Source organism: Schistocerca gregaria, chromosome 1 (assembly GCF_023897955.1).
Source record: "Schistocerca gregaria isolate iqSchGreg1 chromosome 1, iqSchGreg1.2, whole genome shotgun sequence".
In the NCBI taxonomy this organism is placed as follows: domain Eukaryota; kingdom Metazoa; phylum Arthropoda; class Insecta; order Orthoptera; family Acrididae; genus Schistocerca; species Schistocerca gregaria.
Genome location: NC_064920.1, coordinates 105435672 through 105455505, shown reverse-complemented (window position 1 = coordinate 105455505; position 19834 = coordinate 105435672). Strand labels below are relative to the sequence as shown.

At 42.1% G+C, this 19834-nt stretch overlaps 1 protein-coding gene across 1 annotated transcript in view; it reads left to right on the top strand.

Annotated features, from left to right (window-relative positions):
- LOC126334525 (uncharacterized) overlaps positions 1-19834 on the top strand; it is a 1455833-nt gene that overhangs the window by 1339989 nt on the left and 96010 nt on the right. The window contains exon 8 of the mRNA XM_049996880.1: positions 13760-13931. Within this exon, the coding sequence (XP_049852837.1) occupies positions 13760-13931 (172 nt within the window). The remainder of the gene's footprint in view (positions 1-13759; positions 13932-19834) is intronic.

Sequence of the window (19834 nt, the reverse complement as noted above, 5' to 3'; positions counted from 1 at the left end):
TAATTTGGATGAGTCGAACTATGTATTCTCCCTGATCCTCGTTCGTTTTCCGCACTGCCCGCAATGCCAGTGTAACGGTATTTCAGCATCGAAACTGTTTTTATGGAGTTTTACACACTTCGCACCACCACAGTAATCACAGTTCCTTCTTTCCTCGTCTGGTAGTACTCCATATTTGCGACAAAAAGTCGAACAATTTTCTACGCTGGATAAGCATAGAATTAGATTCATTCATGTGAGAGAATCCGTCGAAGAAACATCAAGTACACCAGACATCCAACTCACTAACGACATAAATCGTCTGGATTTCCCTAGCAACTCACGAATAATTCGCGGAGGTATGTAATTTTGAGCAACTAAGGGAACGATGCAAAACAAATAAAAATGACGGTCACAAATAATTGATCAGAACGCCCGCCACCTGAGTCGCATGATCTATTTACGATTGCCCGCTCGATATATATCGTTTGGACCCCTAGACGTCGATAGGCAATCATTCTTGGACATTACCAAACTTTTCAAAAAACAAAATTAATTGATATATACCAATTCTCTGAGGTACAATAAAATTTGTCTAAATACTAATTTTATTCCTTGGGCACTACACATTTAAAACTCACTCAATGATTTATATAAAAATGGCAATATCAGAACCTTGGCCCCTCCTGGATAAATTTCTGTTGACGTCCGCGGATGTTCCGTACGGAGACTTGCGAAGTACTGTTTAGCCACGAACGATTTTGCTAGAAAAATCGACACTACTTGAAAGATATTCATCTGTCTTCGAACATCTCTGGTCTATTGTATACTCAAGTATTCGATAACATTAAACAAAAGAGCGTCACGGTATCTCGCCGAAAGACTGTCATTTAATTACTCTTCGATTTTTGCAAGCAGTATTCACTACTTTTATCGCAAAAGTAATGCATTTATTTTTACGGTAACATTAAAAATTTAGCTAAAATTTAAAGACGTGTGTACTGCCGTTCCATTTTGCCTTCTGGTGAAACATTGTTAGGTAAACTCATTTTGCAGTTCCATGTCTGATGGTACCAATTATCTGTGTTTAGAGGTTTCAACGGTACATTTCTTTCGGTGCATCTGTCTTTGTGCTATTCTCCTTTTGACAATGATACTTTCGCACTGGTACTGCACACACACAAAACTGTAAGTCTGAGAAGAACTCCCACTAATAGCAAGTATCTTGCATTTTCACCCCACAGAGGAGTGTGTGCTGCTATCAAACTTCTTTACTAATTAAAATTGTGTGCCGGTCAAGACTCAAATCAAGGACCCTATCTAGCATACAATTTTAATTTGTCAGGGAGTTTCATGCAAGCTACTGTTTCCACTAACTTGAGAACTTCTTAAATCTGGCGAAACTTGCGTACGAAGATGGGGGGGGGGGGGGGGGGGGAGGGCATGATTGCAGATGCAGATATGGTCGTTCGTAATATTCCACCCAGTTCTGGAACTTCATGGATAATGCGCCATACCACAGCAGGAAATTCGAAAGAATGCTTAATAAATATGATTTCTGCAGTACGATATTAGAGTGGTTGCAAGGTGGGCAAATAAACTGCAGTGAGGAAGACTAAACAGTATCTAACAATAAAGGAAAACAAGCCGGCCGTGAAGATGTGCAGAGGCCACAAAGTAGTGCGTTTACCGCCCTACGACAGCGATCTAAATCAAATAGAACTGGCATAGGCCAAAATAAAACACAATTTCGGGAAGAACAATGTCGCTGGTGACATGTCCAAGGACAGAGGGCAGAATATTGTTAATGCTGCTTTCCTTTCAATTGCTGCAATGGTGTCGGAAGGTTACTGCAGGAATGTACAGCAGCTGGAACAAGAGTACTGGACACGTGAAGGTCATCAACATTATGCCCTCAATCGATGATGATGAGCGTGACCATGAACTTGAAACAAACGCAAGTTACAGAAATCTTTAGTTAACATTATTTTGACAGTTCTTTAAGGCACAATTAATTACACTTAGTAAAAATTACTGCGTCTGCGTCTAATAAATGCAATGTGCAAACAGATTCCAAAAATCAGTTTTTTACTTTTGATTCATAGTATCGTGAGCCGTACATTCATTTTTCATTATTTTTGATACATAAATACAGATAATAAATAAGTTACATGCAAAGCTCTGATGCATTAATATGTCAACAAATTAGGTACTTTCCGATCCGTCACTTAAGCGGACAATACTTCCGCGAGTGTCTCTTGCGACTTCGTGTTAAGCCAAAGTACTGCTGCCAGCAACAGACGCTGCCTTCCCCTCACAGTTTCTTTCCCCTCCACAGCCATACTGCGGGGACATGGCCGTTCCCGACAGCCACCGCGCCAATCTTCAACTTAGTTGGAGATGTAGTTGCAAAGTTGCTCGCCTCAGACATTTCCTTCTTTCTGCTCGAGCACTTCAAGAACTACACTATGTGATTAAAAGTATCCCGACACCTGGTTGAAAATGACTTACAAGTTCGTGGCGCTCTCCATCGGTAATGCTTGAATTCAATATGGTGTTGACCCACCCTTAGCCTAGATGACAGCTTCCAGGTGCTGGAAGGTTTCTTGGGGAATGGCAGCCCATTTTTCACGGAGTGCTGCACTGAGAAGAGCTATCGATGTCGGTCGGTAAGGCCTGGCACGAAGTCGGCGTTCCAAAACATCCCAAAGGTATTACTATAGGATTCAGGTCAGGGCTCTGTGCAGGCCAATCCATTACAGGGATGTTATTGTCGTGTAACCACTCCGCCACAGGCCGTGCATTATGAACAGGTGCTGGATCGTGTTGAAAGATGGAATCGCCATCCCCGAATTGCTCTTCAACAGTGGAAAGCAAGAAGGTGGTTAAAACATCAATGTAGGCCTGTGCTGTGATAGTGTCACGCAAAACAACAAGGGGTGCAAGCCACCTCCATGAAAAACACGACCACACCATAACACCACCGCCCCCAAATTTTACTGTTGGCACTTCACACGCTGGCAGATCAGGCATTCACCATACCCACAGCTTGCCATCGGATCGCCACGTTGTGTACCGTGATTCGTCACTCCACACAACGTTTTTCCACTGTTCAGTCGTCCAATGTTTATGCTCCTTACACCAAGCGAGGCGTCGTTTGGCATTTACTGGCGTGATGTGTGGCTTATGAGCAGCCTCTCAACCATGAAATCCAAGTTTTCTCACATCCCGCCTTACTGTTATAGTACTTGCAGTGGATCCTGATGCAGTTTGGAATTCCTGTGTGATGGTCTGGATAGATGTCTACCTATTACACATTACGACCCTCTTCAACTGTCGGTGGTCTCTGTCAGTCAACAGACGAGGTCGGCCTGTACGCTTTTGTGCTGTACGTGTTCCTTCGCGTTTCCACTTCACTATTACATCGGAAACAGTGGAGCTATGGATCTTTAGGAGTGTGGAAATGTCGCGTACGGACGTATGACACAAGTGGCACCCATTTACCTGACCAAGTTCGAAGTCCGTAAGTTCCGCGGAGCGCCCCATTCTGCTCTCTCACGATGTCTAATGACTACTGACGACGCTGATATGGAGTACCTGGCAGCACAATGCACCTAATATAAAAAAAAACGTATGTTTTTGGATGTGGACGTATAATTTTGATCACATAGTGTATCATTGTTCTTGGCGTGTTGCACGGAACAAACTTCGCAGATATTTCGTGAGGTTCTTTACAATAAACTGCTTTTTTTTAAAAAATTAGAATCTAGTCAGTACTTGCAACGTGTTCAGTGTGGTTCAGTGTTAACAATTAAGGCAGCTTTACATTGTCGTTCACAGCTAAGCGCGGGAAGAGCGCATGCAGTGAATCACTGTCGGTGCCACAGCTACGGAAGCTAGCTAAGCTCCAACTTCGTGCGACATTTGTTACGCAGCACACTGAGCTCGACAGAAAGAAACCTACAAAAGAATACATTTTTCGGATATCTGCCGCTTTTCATAAAATCTAGATGAGTTTTTAATGATCATCGTTTATATCTAAGCAATTTTGGCAATGTGCTGGAATTAAATCAATTTCTGGTTTACACAATGTGATTCAGGAAAACGTTTACTCGCTGGCTTAGCACATCGGCCACACAACAAGAATCAGTAGTCACATAGGTATCAGGTGTCGCAAAGGCCATCCGGGACTACTGAATGGTGTTGCTATTATTTAGTCACGTACTACAAATGAACACCCACTACAGGAATATCATTCGGCGTGTCCTGCAGAACCTCTCGCAGGAATATGAGATACGTGCGACCATCAAGCCGGCTCCGGGAGAATGTACGGCCTAAGTAAACTGTCTCCGACGATGCTGTGATCACTGAACCTTAATGTATGCCCGATGTGCCATTTCTGTTTGTAAACGTTTTTTTGAATCACTCTGTATAAGGACAAACAGTAACAGTCTGTACCACATTTTATTTTTTTCAAATGGTGGTGACCAGTTTTGGTTATGCTAACCTGTCTGATTACAATTAATTAACCCATAACACATGAGAAGCCAGTGTTCGGAATCGCTGTGAACCACCAACAGGTAACTTTTTTGCCAGTTGTTAATGGCTATGTGCTCTGTGATTTGCGTCTGGACCGAAATGCAACAGTCTAAAAGAGGAAACGCCATTCGCTGTGCTAAAAAGGGGAAGTAAAGTGCGGAACTTCAGGACGCAGCAGATGTCCATTCCAGGAATGGGCATCTTCTCAAATCCTGCGCGTTTCAACACAGCAAAAACAGTGATGCAGTAACAACTTATGCGACCATTTGATGTGGCTGTTCCGTAAGCTGTCGAAGTATATAGGCAAAGACCGCCTTGTTGAACACCTAGACTGTTAAGTCAATTCAGTCGGCCGATTTGAGGAGAGGATGATTTTGCGAGGTTTCTAGCGTTCATCCAGTTCAAAGCTGGCCATGGGATACGCATTAAGTAAAAAACTCCAAAATATAGCTTTCATAACACATTTCTTTCGACTTCAATTACGCCAGTTAACAATAAAAATAGAAGGCATGAAAATAAGCCAATAAATCAGAAAAGCTGACCCGATCTAAAGTTACTAATATGTCATTTACTAATATGTCATTCGAATCGCATAAGCGATTTTTCAAAGCTTATTTCTTATTACGCCACTTTTAACCGTCTTAAGCTAATAAATGGAATTTATGCTGATTATTTTTATTTACATCCAGCAAGATTTATTCAGTTACTTTGACTCTTTTTCCCATTCCCGATTCCTAATTTTCAGCGTTAACGTAACTTTATTAGTATACAAGTAGAAATAAATTTTGTGAATAACTTCTTTGTTTCCTGATTCATTGAATATGCTCGATTTAATTAGTCAAGGATGTAATTTCAGTTCACCAAGTCAAAGAGATGGCATGATAATCAAATTATTGATATGAAAAAGATGTTCTTTGCGTACACTGATCAGTCAGGACACTATGACCACCGTCCTACTATCGATATAAACCCGTCCACGAGACAGTAGCGTCACCTGGTGAGGGATGACTACTAATCAAGACACACACACGGCTCATGTATTATCAGTGAACGCGCTGTCCGCAAGTAGAATGGGGAAGGCACGTATCCTATCTGAGTTTGACCGAGGGCAGAGTGTTATGGCCAAGACGCTCGGCACGAGCATTTAGGAAACTACACGACTTGTCGGGTGTTGGGGAGTGCTGTGGTGAGTGTCTTCAACACGTGGCCAAACCAAGGTGAAACCACGTCCAGATGTCGTGGGGTTGGGCGGCCGCACCTCATAATAGATGTCGGACGTCATAGGCTTGGCAGACTGGTAAAACAGGACAGGCGACGAACTATGGCGTAACCAACATCAAAATTTAATGCTAGGAAGAGCACAAGTGTGTCGGTAAACACAGTGCAACGAACGCTCCTAACGACGGGCCTCCGCAGCCGACGAGCCACGCATATGCCAATGGTAACACCGCGACGTAGGCAACTATTACTGGAATGGGCACGTGACCATCGCCACTGAACGATGGTGCAGTGCGTTGCAAGGTCTGATGAGTCCCGATATGTTCATCATCATACCGATGGGAGGTCGTGAACCCGTCGTCTTCCAGGGGAATAGCTACTTGAAACCGGTACTGCGAGACGGAGACAAGCTGGCGATGGCTCCTTTATGCTCTGAAAAACATTCACGTGGGCATCCATGGGTCCACTAGACCTCGTGCAAGGCACCGTGAAGACCAAGAACTACCGTGCACTGGTTCCAGACAACGTACACCCCTTCACGACGATCATGTTTCCCGACGGGAGTGGCATTTTCCAACGCGATAATGCGCCACGTCACAAGGCCACGAGTGTAATGTAGTGGTTCGAGGAGCACAATGGCCAGTTCCAATTGATGTGTTGGTCCCCCAACTGCCGGCCAGGGTGGGCGAGCGTTTCTAGGCGCTACAGTCTGGAACCGCGCGACCGCTACGATCGCAGGTTCGAATCCTGCCTCGGGCATGGATGTGTGTGATGTCCTTAGGCTAGTTAGGTTTACGTAGTTCTAAGTTCTAGGGGACTGATGACCTCAGAAGTTAAGTCCCATAGTGCTCAGAGCCATTTGTACCATTTGTCCCCCAACTCCCCAGATCTGAACCCGATCCAACACATCTGGGATGTAATTGAACATGGCGTCAGGGCTCCCCGAATTTACGAAAATTAGGCGACGTGGTTGCAGATGTGGTGGCAACTGCCTCCAGCGACATACCAAGGCCTCACTGCTTCCATGCCATGACGCGTCGCCGCTGTTAGCCATGCTGAAGGCGGACATACTGCCTTTTAGATAGGTGGTCGTAATGTTCTGGCTGATCAGTGTATATTAATTAAATATACTTAATACAAACTAAAAGTAATTTACGTACAAAAATATACTGAATGGATAACTGTCAGTTGAGGCAGTTAAAAGCTTAGATGCGAAATTGACAAAATCACAATTTTCAGGGAATAAGCTTCAAAGTTTGTATCAAATTTAATGTTTATTTGTTACATTATCTACTGTAAACGTCATATGCAGTGATTATCAATGTAACCGCACATGAAATAATACAGTAGCAAATAAAATTCAGAATGTTGCGCTCAGTACTGCTTTTAACAATAATCTATTGACATGTACGCCTCTTTGTCGCCAAGGATATCACTTTTATCCCTTTGACATTAATTAATATCAAATTTGGAATAACCCACGACGATCTAATACTATATATTGTACTATTTTCACTTGATACATTAACCCATAAACATAATTTTTATTGATAATACATATAATTATTTATTTTTATTGAACCTGATCAGATTAGAGCCTTCAGGCCCTCTCTTACATCGGACCAGGAATTCACACATACAGTATCTAAATCGTAGTTACTAACAAATGACTGTTTTAATATGACAACCTGTATTAAAATGATTTGAGTGTCTGAAGTGGCAATATGAGTAAATTACACCGACCGTGAACTAACGATATTAGTACTGATGCAGACACCGACAGTGATGATAATAATACTAATACTAATAGTAGCTCTAATAACAATGATAATAAGACAATTATTGTGACATTAGTAATAGCAATAATAGTGGTAAACATAAGGAAAATTTATAAGTCTACAAAATGTTTTCTGATATAGCGAGTTCTGGGAAAAGGAAATTTAAGAAGGCTACATCGGCTAAGAATATGGGAAAATGAGGAAGATAATGTTGAAGAGAGAGATCTCCAAGCGTAACGAGTGCGTATAGGGACAATGGTAATGTTATTGTTGCCTTGGTATACCTGTCATTACCTGTTTTCTCAACCTGAGAGGAGCTCGAGAATGTGGCTGAACGATGGAGTAGGACAGAAAGGATTTTGCTCTGATGGGAACGAGTGTTTCTACCGAATTATTCAGAGACGATGAGGGACAGCGTTCACTAATAATACAGTAGAGAGGACAGAGTGTATGGAAGTTTTTACGCTTGCCTGCACAGAGCCAGAACAGCTGTGATTATTTTTGTATTCCACCTGGATAGGCGGCGCGTGGGTCTGTTCCTGTGAACTGCTTCCGTAATATAGGCCGAGAGTGAAGGACGCGAGTAGGAGCAGGAGAGTTGAAGCATTACGGTACTGCATGTAACTAACACTTTTTTACCAGAGTCAAAAAACAAGTAAATGACAAAAGCTTACATAACTTTGGCTAGAACGAGCACGTAGGTGTGACGCCGTAGCCCATGTCGGATCAAAGTCTCAATAGCAAGCTAGCCCACTCGGTAATCGAAGCGATGTTTCCAGACCGTCCGCTCTTGATGAAATGGGGGAGGAGTCAAGACGGCACTCGCTGAGCTCCACAGTGTCGGCCAGAGGGCGCTGTGGTCGGAGTAGTTAGTGCAGCTACGTTGTGGCATCCTAACTATCGACGCCACAATTATGATGGGAAAATGTAATGAAAGAGTTGAGTATTACAGTTATAACGAACTCAGGCATTCATAACCAGTCCCAAGGGCCGTGAGCTTTCCTGAAAAAGACCTTGCAGGATAACGTCACTGTAATCAGTAACTGGAAGTACAAGTGTCTGTACAAATGTCTTCTGCAGGTATGGAGAGACGCTGTTGCCTTCTTGCACATAAGTTACGTGCTCAGCCCAATTGAGACTTTCGCCTATTGTGTATAGCTTCCTGGACTCTTTGCTGAAGGAGGGAAGTTCATCTTCGCCCCATATTATGGATTTCTTATATTTCGGGCTATTGAGCCTAGAATGAGCAACCAGTACCGCTTGGGTTTTGGAAGGGTGGATAAGGCAAACGGCAAGCAGGCTCTTGGCGTCTACACATACACGGATGGCAAATAAAAGTGGCTCGGAGAACAGAGTTCAAGAGTGCAAAGAAACACAGTAGAGAAAAGGAAATACAGTGGTAACTTGATTATAGTATATGATTAAAGAGACTTGACACTTTTGGGGACTTGATCAGAAAGTTGTTGAAAGTGGATCGATATGGACTGCTGGCATTGTTGCAGTCTCATCCTAAATGTTCGGCTGCAGTTCTTGAAGATTACAAGGATTGCTGCGATACGCCTTAAACTTGAGGGCCCCCCACACAAAGTAATCGCACACTGACAGATCAGGTGCCGTGGGTGGCCAGCTAGGACCGCAACCAAACTCACCTCCGCTATATGCCCTTGCCATCAAATAGACTGGTTCTTCTATTACGATGTGGTGCACTTACCTCCAGATATTCAGTTTCGTCAAGCCCTTTGCTTCTAACAACCTCAATTGTTAGAAATACGGTGAATTTAGTGCACTTCTTATCAAATTTAGCTCTCGAGGCACATCACATGTCAACTTTAGATTATTAAACCTCTTAAAATTTACGATTGCAGTATGGTATAAAACAGAGCGTTTTGTATTCAGTTTGGCGTGTAACATACTACTGGAGATCTAATAATTTCAATTAACTGATGTGTAACCTATAAATTATGACCTCCTTTGAATAAAATTGGGCTGGTTAAATTTACCATGGTTTAGTAGCAATTAGAGTTCTATAACCGTCATAGGACACCGTAAGCTACCATAAGCAAACGTACGCTACTGTAGTTTTCCTAGTGGCTTTGGTCAGTTAAGGTCATACCCGCAAACCTGTACATTTGATGTGTTGCATACCTATCGGACGTTACCTCATAACGGTCGCTTTCCTTACGTATGCAATCAGTGTCTTACTAGGTTCCCCAAAAATCGGAAGCGGTGAACCGTCTAGAAACTGAGTCAGGATATGTAAATGGCTAGGTAACATACGGAGCATTTTTGTTCTGCATACTTAACGCTCCTGTGCGGCACTTAAGAATAAACGGTATTTATTGCAAAACTGAAATTGTCACTGTTCCATTAAAGTTTTATTCGAAAATTGTTGATTTGTAGTGTGAAACAGAGGGATGTTGTAGTAAAAATAAAGAAAACAATATATATTTATTATATACATGGTGAATCACCTAAATGTCGCACCACAAATATTGCAGAAATGGAAGGTGCTATTTATGTAGGGGTTTCACGAAATGGATTGGTAGTCAGTGGCTCGTATTGTCAGCCAACAAACAGATAATAATACTTAGCAAGTGTATTGCTTGTGCAAACGTACACTTTTCTAAATGGAACAAAGCCTGTTGAAATTGAAAAAATAAAAGTAAGATACATTAGAATGTCACTGAATTGTAGTGCGAGTTGTTTACGAGATATTGTATTCTGAAAAATTGCCACACCGACACTTGTACAATACCTGTGGTAGCACATGCTAAAGTGCATACACCAGGCATTTACATTCTGACCAACAACGAGACAACTGACCATCACAGGTCGTGTTCACAATGACTACCGGCAGCGGCGATACACGCTTCTAGTCTGCTATGGAACTATTGCTATACACGTGCTAGCGTTTCAACGGAGATGTCCGAGCAGGTTGCAGTAATAGGTCGTTGCATATCATCGGGTGTAGCTGATACGTCCTTATAGGCAGCATCTTTCAGCTTTCCCCACACAATAAAAGTCTACAGGCGTCAGACTCGGGGAACAAGCCAACCAAGGTATAGGTCCTTTGCGTCAAATGCAACGATATGGAAACAATTCGTGAAGACATGCTGTTGTACTTCGTGGACCATACGCTGAACAGCCCATTATGTTGGTATCACAGGTTCCTCCTAGTCTGCAGAGGAACGTCTTCTAGCGTCCGAGGAAGATGGTCTGCTCGGAGGCTGCGATACATAGGCGCATTCAGTGTTCAGTCTATGAAAAACGGGCCTAAGGGTTCCTGGTTCACTATTCCACACCACACGACACTCCATGGACGCTGACGTTCCCCCTGACGAAGCCCACGGGGCTGTCAACAGACCAATAGTGCATGTTTCGACGGTTTGTCTGGCCATGATTGATAAATATGGCTTCATCAATGAACAAAATACACGATACATCTGGAGTATCCTGTTCTAATGTCCACGTACAGAAATTAAACACTAATCTCATTATCATTTTCATGCAGCTCTTGGTGGAGAGAAATGTGATAGGAATGGAACCTATGTCGACGAACAATGATTGACACACTTGACTCACTCATTCCACTTTATTGTGCGATTGCACGGGAGTTAAGATGGGGATCTACTGCAACAGCAGCAACAACATGAACTTCCACCTCTTCCGTCATTACTTGTTTCATTCTGTTACGTTGTCTAGGTGTTACACTACCACTTTCATGTATCTGGTTGAAGAGATTGATAAATAATTACCGAGATGGTTGACATCTGTTGGGATATCTCGCCCCATACACCGTAAAAAACGAACTACATTCTTTCTACATTCTCCACACACCACGAACATGTCAGCTTTTTGTGCATTGTTAAAGCCTCTTCGTCCATTCATAACCTACTTCTGGACTGTCACACACTGACAAGCAAGTCGCAGTGCACTCAAGGAACACACAAGCGCACTGCAAGCAAACGTAGCAACATCAAAGCTAGCAGCTACGTTGGCTGATTGCTACATACAAGTGTCGGTGTGGAAAGTTTTGAAAACACTTCTATCTCGTGAATGACTCGCACTAGGATCCTGCAACAAACAACGCTGACATTCTAATTTACCCTACTTTCCGTTGTTAATGCCAATAGGAATTTTCCATTTAAAATTTGAACACAAATTACACTTGCTAAATATTATTACGATCTGTTTATTGGCTAACAATACGAGATCCGAACAACCAATCCATTCTGTGGAAACCGCAGATCAACCGCACTTTCCATTTCCGCAGTATTTGCGGTGCGTGTGCTAGGTGATTCACCCTGCAGTGTTAGAAAAAGCAACTTCCTGAAAAGAAAACGTAACTTTTTTTTATCAATACTCATTCGAACTTGTCTGACACATGACCAATAATAAGAGGAAACTCTTGGCTTTGATCTCCTTGAAAAACGCTCTGTTGAGTAGAAAATAACAACAACAATCGTACACTACTGGCTATTAAAATTGCTGCACCACGAAGGTGACGTGCTACAGACGCGAAATTTAACCGACAGAAAGAAGATGCTGTCATATGCAAATGATTAGCTTTTCAGAGCATTCACACAAGTTTGGCACCGGTGGTGACACCTACAACGTGCTGACATGAGGAAAGTTTCCAACCGATTTCTCATACACAAACAGCAGTTGGCCGGCTTTGCTTGGTGAAGCGTTGTTGTGATGTATCGTGTAAGGAGGAGACATGCGTATAATCACCTTTCCGACTTTGATAAAGGTCGGATTGTAGCCTATCGCGATTGCAGTTTATTGTATCGCGACAATGCTGCTCGCGTTGGTCGAGATCCAATGACTGCTAGCAGAATATGGATCGGTGCGTTCAGGAGGGTAATACGGAACGCCGTGCTGGATCCCAACGGCCTCGTATCACTAGCAGACGAGATGACAGGCATGTTATCCGCATGGATGTCACGGATCGTGCAGCCATCATCTCGATCCCTGAGTCAACAGATGGGGACGTTTGCAAGACAACAACCATCTGCACGAACAGTTTGCAGCAGCATGGACTATCAGCTCGGAGACCGTGGCCGCGGTTACCCTTGACGCTGCACCACAGACAGGAGCGCCTGCGATGGTGTACTCAACGACGAACCTGGATGCACGAATGGCAAAACGTCATTTTTTCGGATGAATCCAGGTTCTGTTTACAGCATCATAATGGTCGCATCAGTGTGTGGCGACATCGCGATGAACGCACATTGGAAGCGTGTATTCGTCATGGCCATACTGGCATATCACTAACCGTGATGGTATTGGGTGCCATTGGTTACACCTTTCGGTCACCTCTTGTTCGCATTGACGGCACTTTGAACAGTGGACGTTACATTTCAGATGTGTTACGACCAGTGGCTCATCCCTTCATTCGATCCCTGCGAAACCCTACATTTCAGCAGGATAATGCACTACCGCATGTTGCAGGTCCTGTACGGGCGAGTCACTACTCTTGATGAACTGTGGTATCATGTTGAAACTGCATGGGCATCTGTACTTGTACACGCCATCTAAGCTCTGTTTGACTCAATGCCCAGGCGTATCAAGTCCGTTATTACAGCCAGAGGTGGTTGTTCTAGGTACTGATTTCTCAGGATCTATACACTCAAATTGCGTGAAAATGTAATCACACGTCAGTTGTAGTATAATATATTTGTCCAATGAATACCCGTTTATCATCTGCATTTCTTCTTGGTTTAGCAATTTTAATGGCCAGTAGTGTACATATATTTTTTATGTTTGTGCGTGTAAACGGCACTTGCATCAAATGTAACTGCTTTCGCTACGTAGAAGTGCAGAAGTTACACGATAAACCAATTTTTATTAGTTATAAAATGCAGTTTATACTCTGTAAGGATGTAAAATACGCAGTGAACTAGCAATGAAAGATGTGTGATTCTAATTATCTGCAGAGCAACCAACCAACCAAACAAACAAATAAATAGAAGTCGTCGGCTCCCAGTTCCTCTCTCACACATTCATTTACGACTTTTTCCCTACCAATGCTACCAATACCATCGGCTGCCCTCCCTTACTACGTTATGTATGTAGTGTACGAAAATTACCGGACCTCAGTGTCGGTAGAGCGCAACTCTAGCAGCAACGGGACGTTATCCCCCCATTTAGTGTTGTAGGGTTAAGATTCTTCTTATCGTATAAGCGGGACTCGGCCCCTCTTGCTGACGCGCACGTCGCTACGTAGGTGCTTGGTGTTGCAGGTACGAGCTACGAGCCGCCGCTGACGAACGTGTTCACGATGCAGTGGTTCCTGACGCTCTTCTCCAACTGCCTGCCGCAGCCGGCCGTGCTGCGCGTCTGGGACCTCATCTTCCTCGAAGGCAACGAGGTGCTCCTGCGGACGGCGCTCGCCATCTGGGACGGACTCGCCGAGTAAGCCACTGGCACTCCCGCAACAAGCCGCTCACTTCCTGCATACACACACACACCACACACACACCACACACACACACACACACACACACACACAGCTTAGCACCTAAGGACGTAGCCTTTTACTCTGAAGTTCTTACAAGCCCACACGATGTACAGAGTGGTTATATTCAAAGGGCAGCTACTCACAGAGGTCCAGTATGGACTGTAATTATCGTATGGCAGAGAAACTCGGTAAACATTCTAATGCATTAGTGGGCAACCGATTTACTCGGGAAAAAAAAAACATAGTTCCAATTTTGACCACCAGGTGCAAACCTAGCGCTTGAATGCAAGAAAGATCCACAGAAGAAATATTTCTATGCTTAACTTATTAGGAACAGGACGTGGACAGAAAATGTCAAACAAGTGAGAAACGCATGATGTTGAGTTATTATTTAATGCCGCTTAAACAGTTCGTTTAATACGAGCGCCGGACATGTCTGCTGTACAACGCCAGATTTGCACCTGGGGCCCAAAATTGGGACTAATCTTTTCCAGCGTAAATCGCTTCCGCCTTAACGCATTTACGTGTATTCCGGGTTTCGCTGATAGCTGGTTCTACTGAGATGTGACATTATCAATGTTTTAAAATCTGAGGGATGTTATCATAATCTCCAGCTTCTTCTGCTGGAATAGTTCGATGAGTCTCATGCCATTTTTATCTCTATATTTTTGAGCGGAAAACTTTCCCACAGTTATCTGGTGACTTCGTTCTCTGCCGATTTGTGTGCTGAAATCACATAGCAAAAATTTTATGTCGTTTTTAGGGATCTTGGTCATCACTCGCTCTAATGTCTCTGTCACTATACATATGGTAGTGGTTCGGCTACATACCATACCTTACTTAATATTATTGGCATATGTTGCTGACCTCCGAAAGGGCTTAATTGCGGTCGGAACGGCCTTCCTCCAACTCCCAGCGATTTTTTTTTAATTTGAACTCACTGATTTTTTTTTTATTTGAACTCAGTGGAACAATTATTAGAATAGTACATGTGCGTTAAATCGCAACGTAAATATAATGTGCGGCGTGGGGTGAGCCATTATGTAACTAGAGTAACATATTAGTTAGTGAAATATTTGAGTCAAAAATACGTATTTCCTGAAGAATAATGGTTACCTTTCTAAAAGATATGACTACATCTGTACACTGATAACCTCCGCCTCACCAAGCAGCTACAATTCAACTGTTCGAACAATTGTTTTAGTTGTCTTGTGTTTCAACGTTGAGGTTGGTAGTAGCTGAAAACATGACGTCATACTCACGAAAACTGCCGACTCCTGCCAATATGTAACGAGCAGGACTAGTGAGCACAGTGACACTGTTACGGTTACAGCGGTAGCGCATATTGTTTATGTTAAATCGTGCATTTTTTCTTTTTTGATTGTAAGAAATTATGTTTTAAAAACCTGAATTCCAGAACGTTATTTTGTAAAAGAATGGATTCTCATTGTAAGTTTTCACTCAAGGGGGAGGGTAGTTGCATGGCTGAAGAGGTACGTTCTGACACCTAAAATTTCATAAATTAAGCACTGCTTCCGATATATTCATTATAAATTGCAGAAGGTAATGTAGTTTCAACTATTGCATCCGTATACTTCATAAATACTGACACATCCTCATTCTTGTCAAACTAGGAACGAAAGGGCATTATTTTCGCCCACATTATTCAATAGAGGGACTTACGAGGTATAACTGCGATACTCGCATAGTAGGAACATCTATGGAGCGTTCTGAGCGTGAAGGTAATGAGGTTTCTCGAACCGAGTGGGCTCCATGTCAACTGCCATCGATTCCAAAACACTGACAGAGCACATGTAACGAAAATCAGTTGTTTCCACAAGAAGCTGTTTACTTTATCAACCACATATGTGAAATTATCGCTATGTGATACACTAATAGTTGGCATAAAGTTCTGTTTACAACATTCAGATTCAGTCTCTCTGTCATAGAATGCGAGGTCAAGACGAAGTACTAGCTTTATCATGTCTTACTGCTGCGTATAATGACTGCGAAGTCAAGAAGAAGAAGAAGAAGATATTATTATACTGGCTTCATCAAGGCTTATTGCTGCGTATAAAGACAGATACTGCCTTGAGAACCACGCGCTTGTATCTCAGATTTTCTACAATTGTCAGATTAACAAACATCAACAAGCGTTGTATCACTGCCCGCGTTTTTTGGATCGTCTTCAGGAGACGCAATAATAAGGTTTTCGATGTTGTACATCGTCGTATTGTATTCCTTGTCTTATTTCCTATCAAATGAATCACAACACACAATTTTTTTTACCGGCTGCTTTATAGAGACTTTTTAAAACATGTTTTATTCGGCTCAAGGTAAAATGTGATCTTGCGCCATAAGCCACAGTTGAAAATAAATCAACAAGCCATTTATTATAAACATAATTTATTTAACGTAAACACAGGGCTGCTAAACGCAACACCCAAATAAACACTGGCACTACCGGTAGTTCTACAATTCCAGACAATTAGGCATCAAAGTGTATGTTAATTAACAGTTAAAAAACAAAGAGTTACTTTTACTGTATGAAGTCTCTGTATCTCTTACACATTGTTAATCTCAACTTGCGTATTGTTAATGTCTATGAGAAATTTTAATCCATTTCTGATTAATTTGTATTGTCGCCATGAAGAAGAAGAGGAAATCTTAGTTCCCTATGGTTTCCAAGTGCTGGTTCTGGAAGTAATCTGACAACATGTTCTTGTAAAATTTCACCAGAATCATCTAGTAAAGGCCATACAAATGTTACGTTTACTCTTCCCTTTTGTAGAAATTTCAGTCAACTCTCCAAATTATACCGAAAGAATCCTTCCCACAAAATGTTTCTTGTTGTCAAGAATGCAGTGGTTCCTGTAAGTCTGTGTCTACATCAAATCAAATATCATCTGCTTCATTTTTGTCTGACTGTCTTTGCAACAAGAAATCTTTCAAACTTATGTCATTGACTCTATCCTCACACAAATCACTTGTACTGGAGTTATTGTCTGACACAGAGTCATCTATAATTTTCTTCTTAGTTTTCCTTCCTTCTGCATTTGACTTCAATTGTTCCTTTTGCTAGCTGCTGACCCCTTCTTCTTTCTTCTCATGCAGTATGCTGTGTTTCTGTTGCCTACTTTTGACAAGTGTCAGTCAACACTCTTGAGGCACCACACTTTCTTTTCCCTTCAGTACGCCCATTGCTTTGTGGAAGAGCTTTCAGTAATGGCCGTAGCAACTCAATAGGGGACGTCTGTAGTGGCTGAGTAGAAATACCAGTTTGTCCTGCTACCAGATCATCGTTCCTAGATGTGGCCTCTGTATTCAAAGTATGTTGTTGTCTATCCATCACATATAGCATGAGGAATTCATCATCTTGTAATGTGTTCCCATTTATGAGTCATATCCCAGTTGCTTGAAGTCCAGATTGAATTTTCAGAACGCTGATGGATAAACTTGACCTGCAATTTCAGCAACATTTTAAATGGTTACCTAGGCTTTCTAGGATGTGACTGCAGCCATTCTGCACATGCAGTGTTGTGGAAAATTTTGTATGGACCAAAAACAGTTTTGTCTAGATGGTGCAGCTTGTAGCTACTATGTGGTGGAAACATAATGAAGATTACACCATTGTCCTTTGCTAGTGTAATAGTGTCCATGGTGGTATTAACATCACCTTCTCATTTTCATTTAGCTTCACATGGGAAATGAAGTGTTCCAAGTATTTCCGAGAAGTACTGCCATTGGACGAACCACTTGAATGTGTACGACCTATAGATCCAAGTGGTGCACCCTACAACATATGTTGCTTAAAGCTGACTCTTGGAAATATGCGTGCAATCATTGTAACATTACTGCCACACTCAGCTGATGTCATAGATCCTACCTGCTTGCATCCTTTAGCAGCTGATATTTTTCCTGGCCCATGCACATTCAAGTTATCACTTCAATCAACATCAAATATTCCTTCTGGTGTTATTGCTACTTTGTCCATTATTGAATGTAAATTGCTCAAGAACGCTGCTGCATTGTGCCTCTTTACACTTGATTAATGAGCTGGGCTCGTTGCTTCAGGCTTTCTCAGGCTTAGTTGTTCATGGTGTTTCATGAAGTCAGTGTACCTTTGTTTACCACCTTCTCTATTTTTGTCTGGAGGCATGTTTTTATTCTGTGATGTTCCAAACTGGAATTCTAATTTTTGTAACTCAGTTTGGGACAATCCATAGTGCATTTTAGAGGCAGTTATGAGGTAATCTACAAACTCATTTTCTTCTGCAGAATTTAATACCTTTGGATTGCACAATTTCTGTAGGACACATATTTAGGATTTTCTAAGTATCTCTGTAGAGTGGCTCTTGAAACATGAAAATCTTTCACTGCTTTTCTCAATGATAGTCCAACCTCTACAACAGCTGCTACTTCTTTCAGAGCTTCCAGAGACAATTGTGATCTTGTTACCGATCTTGCTCCTTGGCATCTGTCAAGATTAATACTACAGTTATTGCAGTACATTCTGTTATCTACCTAACAATGCATTGTACCTTGGGCCATGCTCAAGGTTCAGTACAACTGACTGGCTCAAGATACAATTTTCCATCCACTTTAATAAATGGTTTATGTAATGTACAATAACAACACTGCAGGAATATCATAGTTTGGTTACTACGATATATTTCTATCAAAAATACTAACCATTTCAGTTTCCATTTATTGCTACATATGTAGCTGTACTGATATTGAATTAAGGACAGAAAAACTTACTTTTAGGTGACAAAATCATGATTTTTGTAGGAAATTGAAACTGTTGCTCCTTGTTCCTGAAACAATTTCTGGCTATGTTCATACAAGTGTAGACAATCTTTGGTGTGAAAAGAATGACGTCAGAGATGTAATACTGGCTCAAAGTATGTGCCAACTCAAGGCACAAGCCTCTCCCCCTGCTAAAGAAAGTTAACCATTCCATTTACAACATTTCCTTCAGAACCTCAGTTAATATAGGAACTAAGGCTGTTGACCATTATAACACCACTTTGAAAGGGCACAATATTTGTGCAACTTTTTTCACACAGTAATTCACTGTAAATGATTGCATCTTCTGTGAAAAGTCTGAAGTTACCGGTACTATTAATATTGTATACCATGTCATTAACATACATCATGAACTGCAGTGGTCACAGAACACTTCCGTGGAGGACAATTGAAGTTACTTTTACAACCATAGTGACCCTCTACCCAACATAACACATTGCATCATCCCAACCATCCGCAGCTCATGGTCTAGTGGCTAGTACTGCTGCCTCTGGATCACAGGGTCCTGGGTTCGATTTCCAGGCGGGTTGGAGATTTTCTCTGCCCGGGGAATGGATGTTTGTGTTGTCCTCATCACTTCATCGTCATCATCATCATCATCATCATCATCATCATCATCATCATTCGTGACAGTGGCTAGATTGGATTGTGTAAAAAACTGAACCATGTAAAAAAGGGAGTTTGTACAGGCACTGATGACCGCACAGTTGAGTGCCCCGCAAAGCAAACATCATCATCCCTACCAAAAAATCCTGAGTTCTCATACATTTAGTTTTACCTCTCATTATGACCCTAATCTTGTTAATAAGTGTTGATGTGGTACTGACACGAATGTTTAGTGTTGGCAGGTATCTACACTCTGCAAACCACAGTGAAGCAGTGGTATCTACCTGACTGTCTTGGTTCATGGCGTTCAGGATTTCATGTGAGAGAAGTGCCAGTTGGAGTTCGCATTATCCAAGTATACAGTTTTTGTGGAAACAATTGCATTTTCATTATGTGTGCTCTGTCAGTTGCTTTACTATTATGGTTCATGAATCCTCCACTG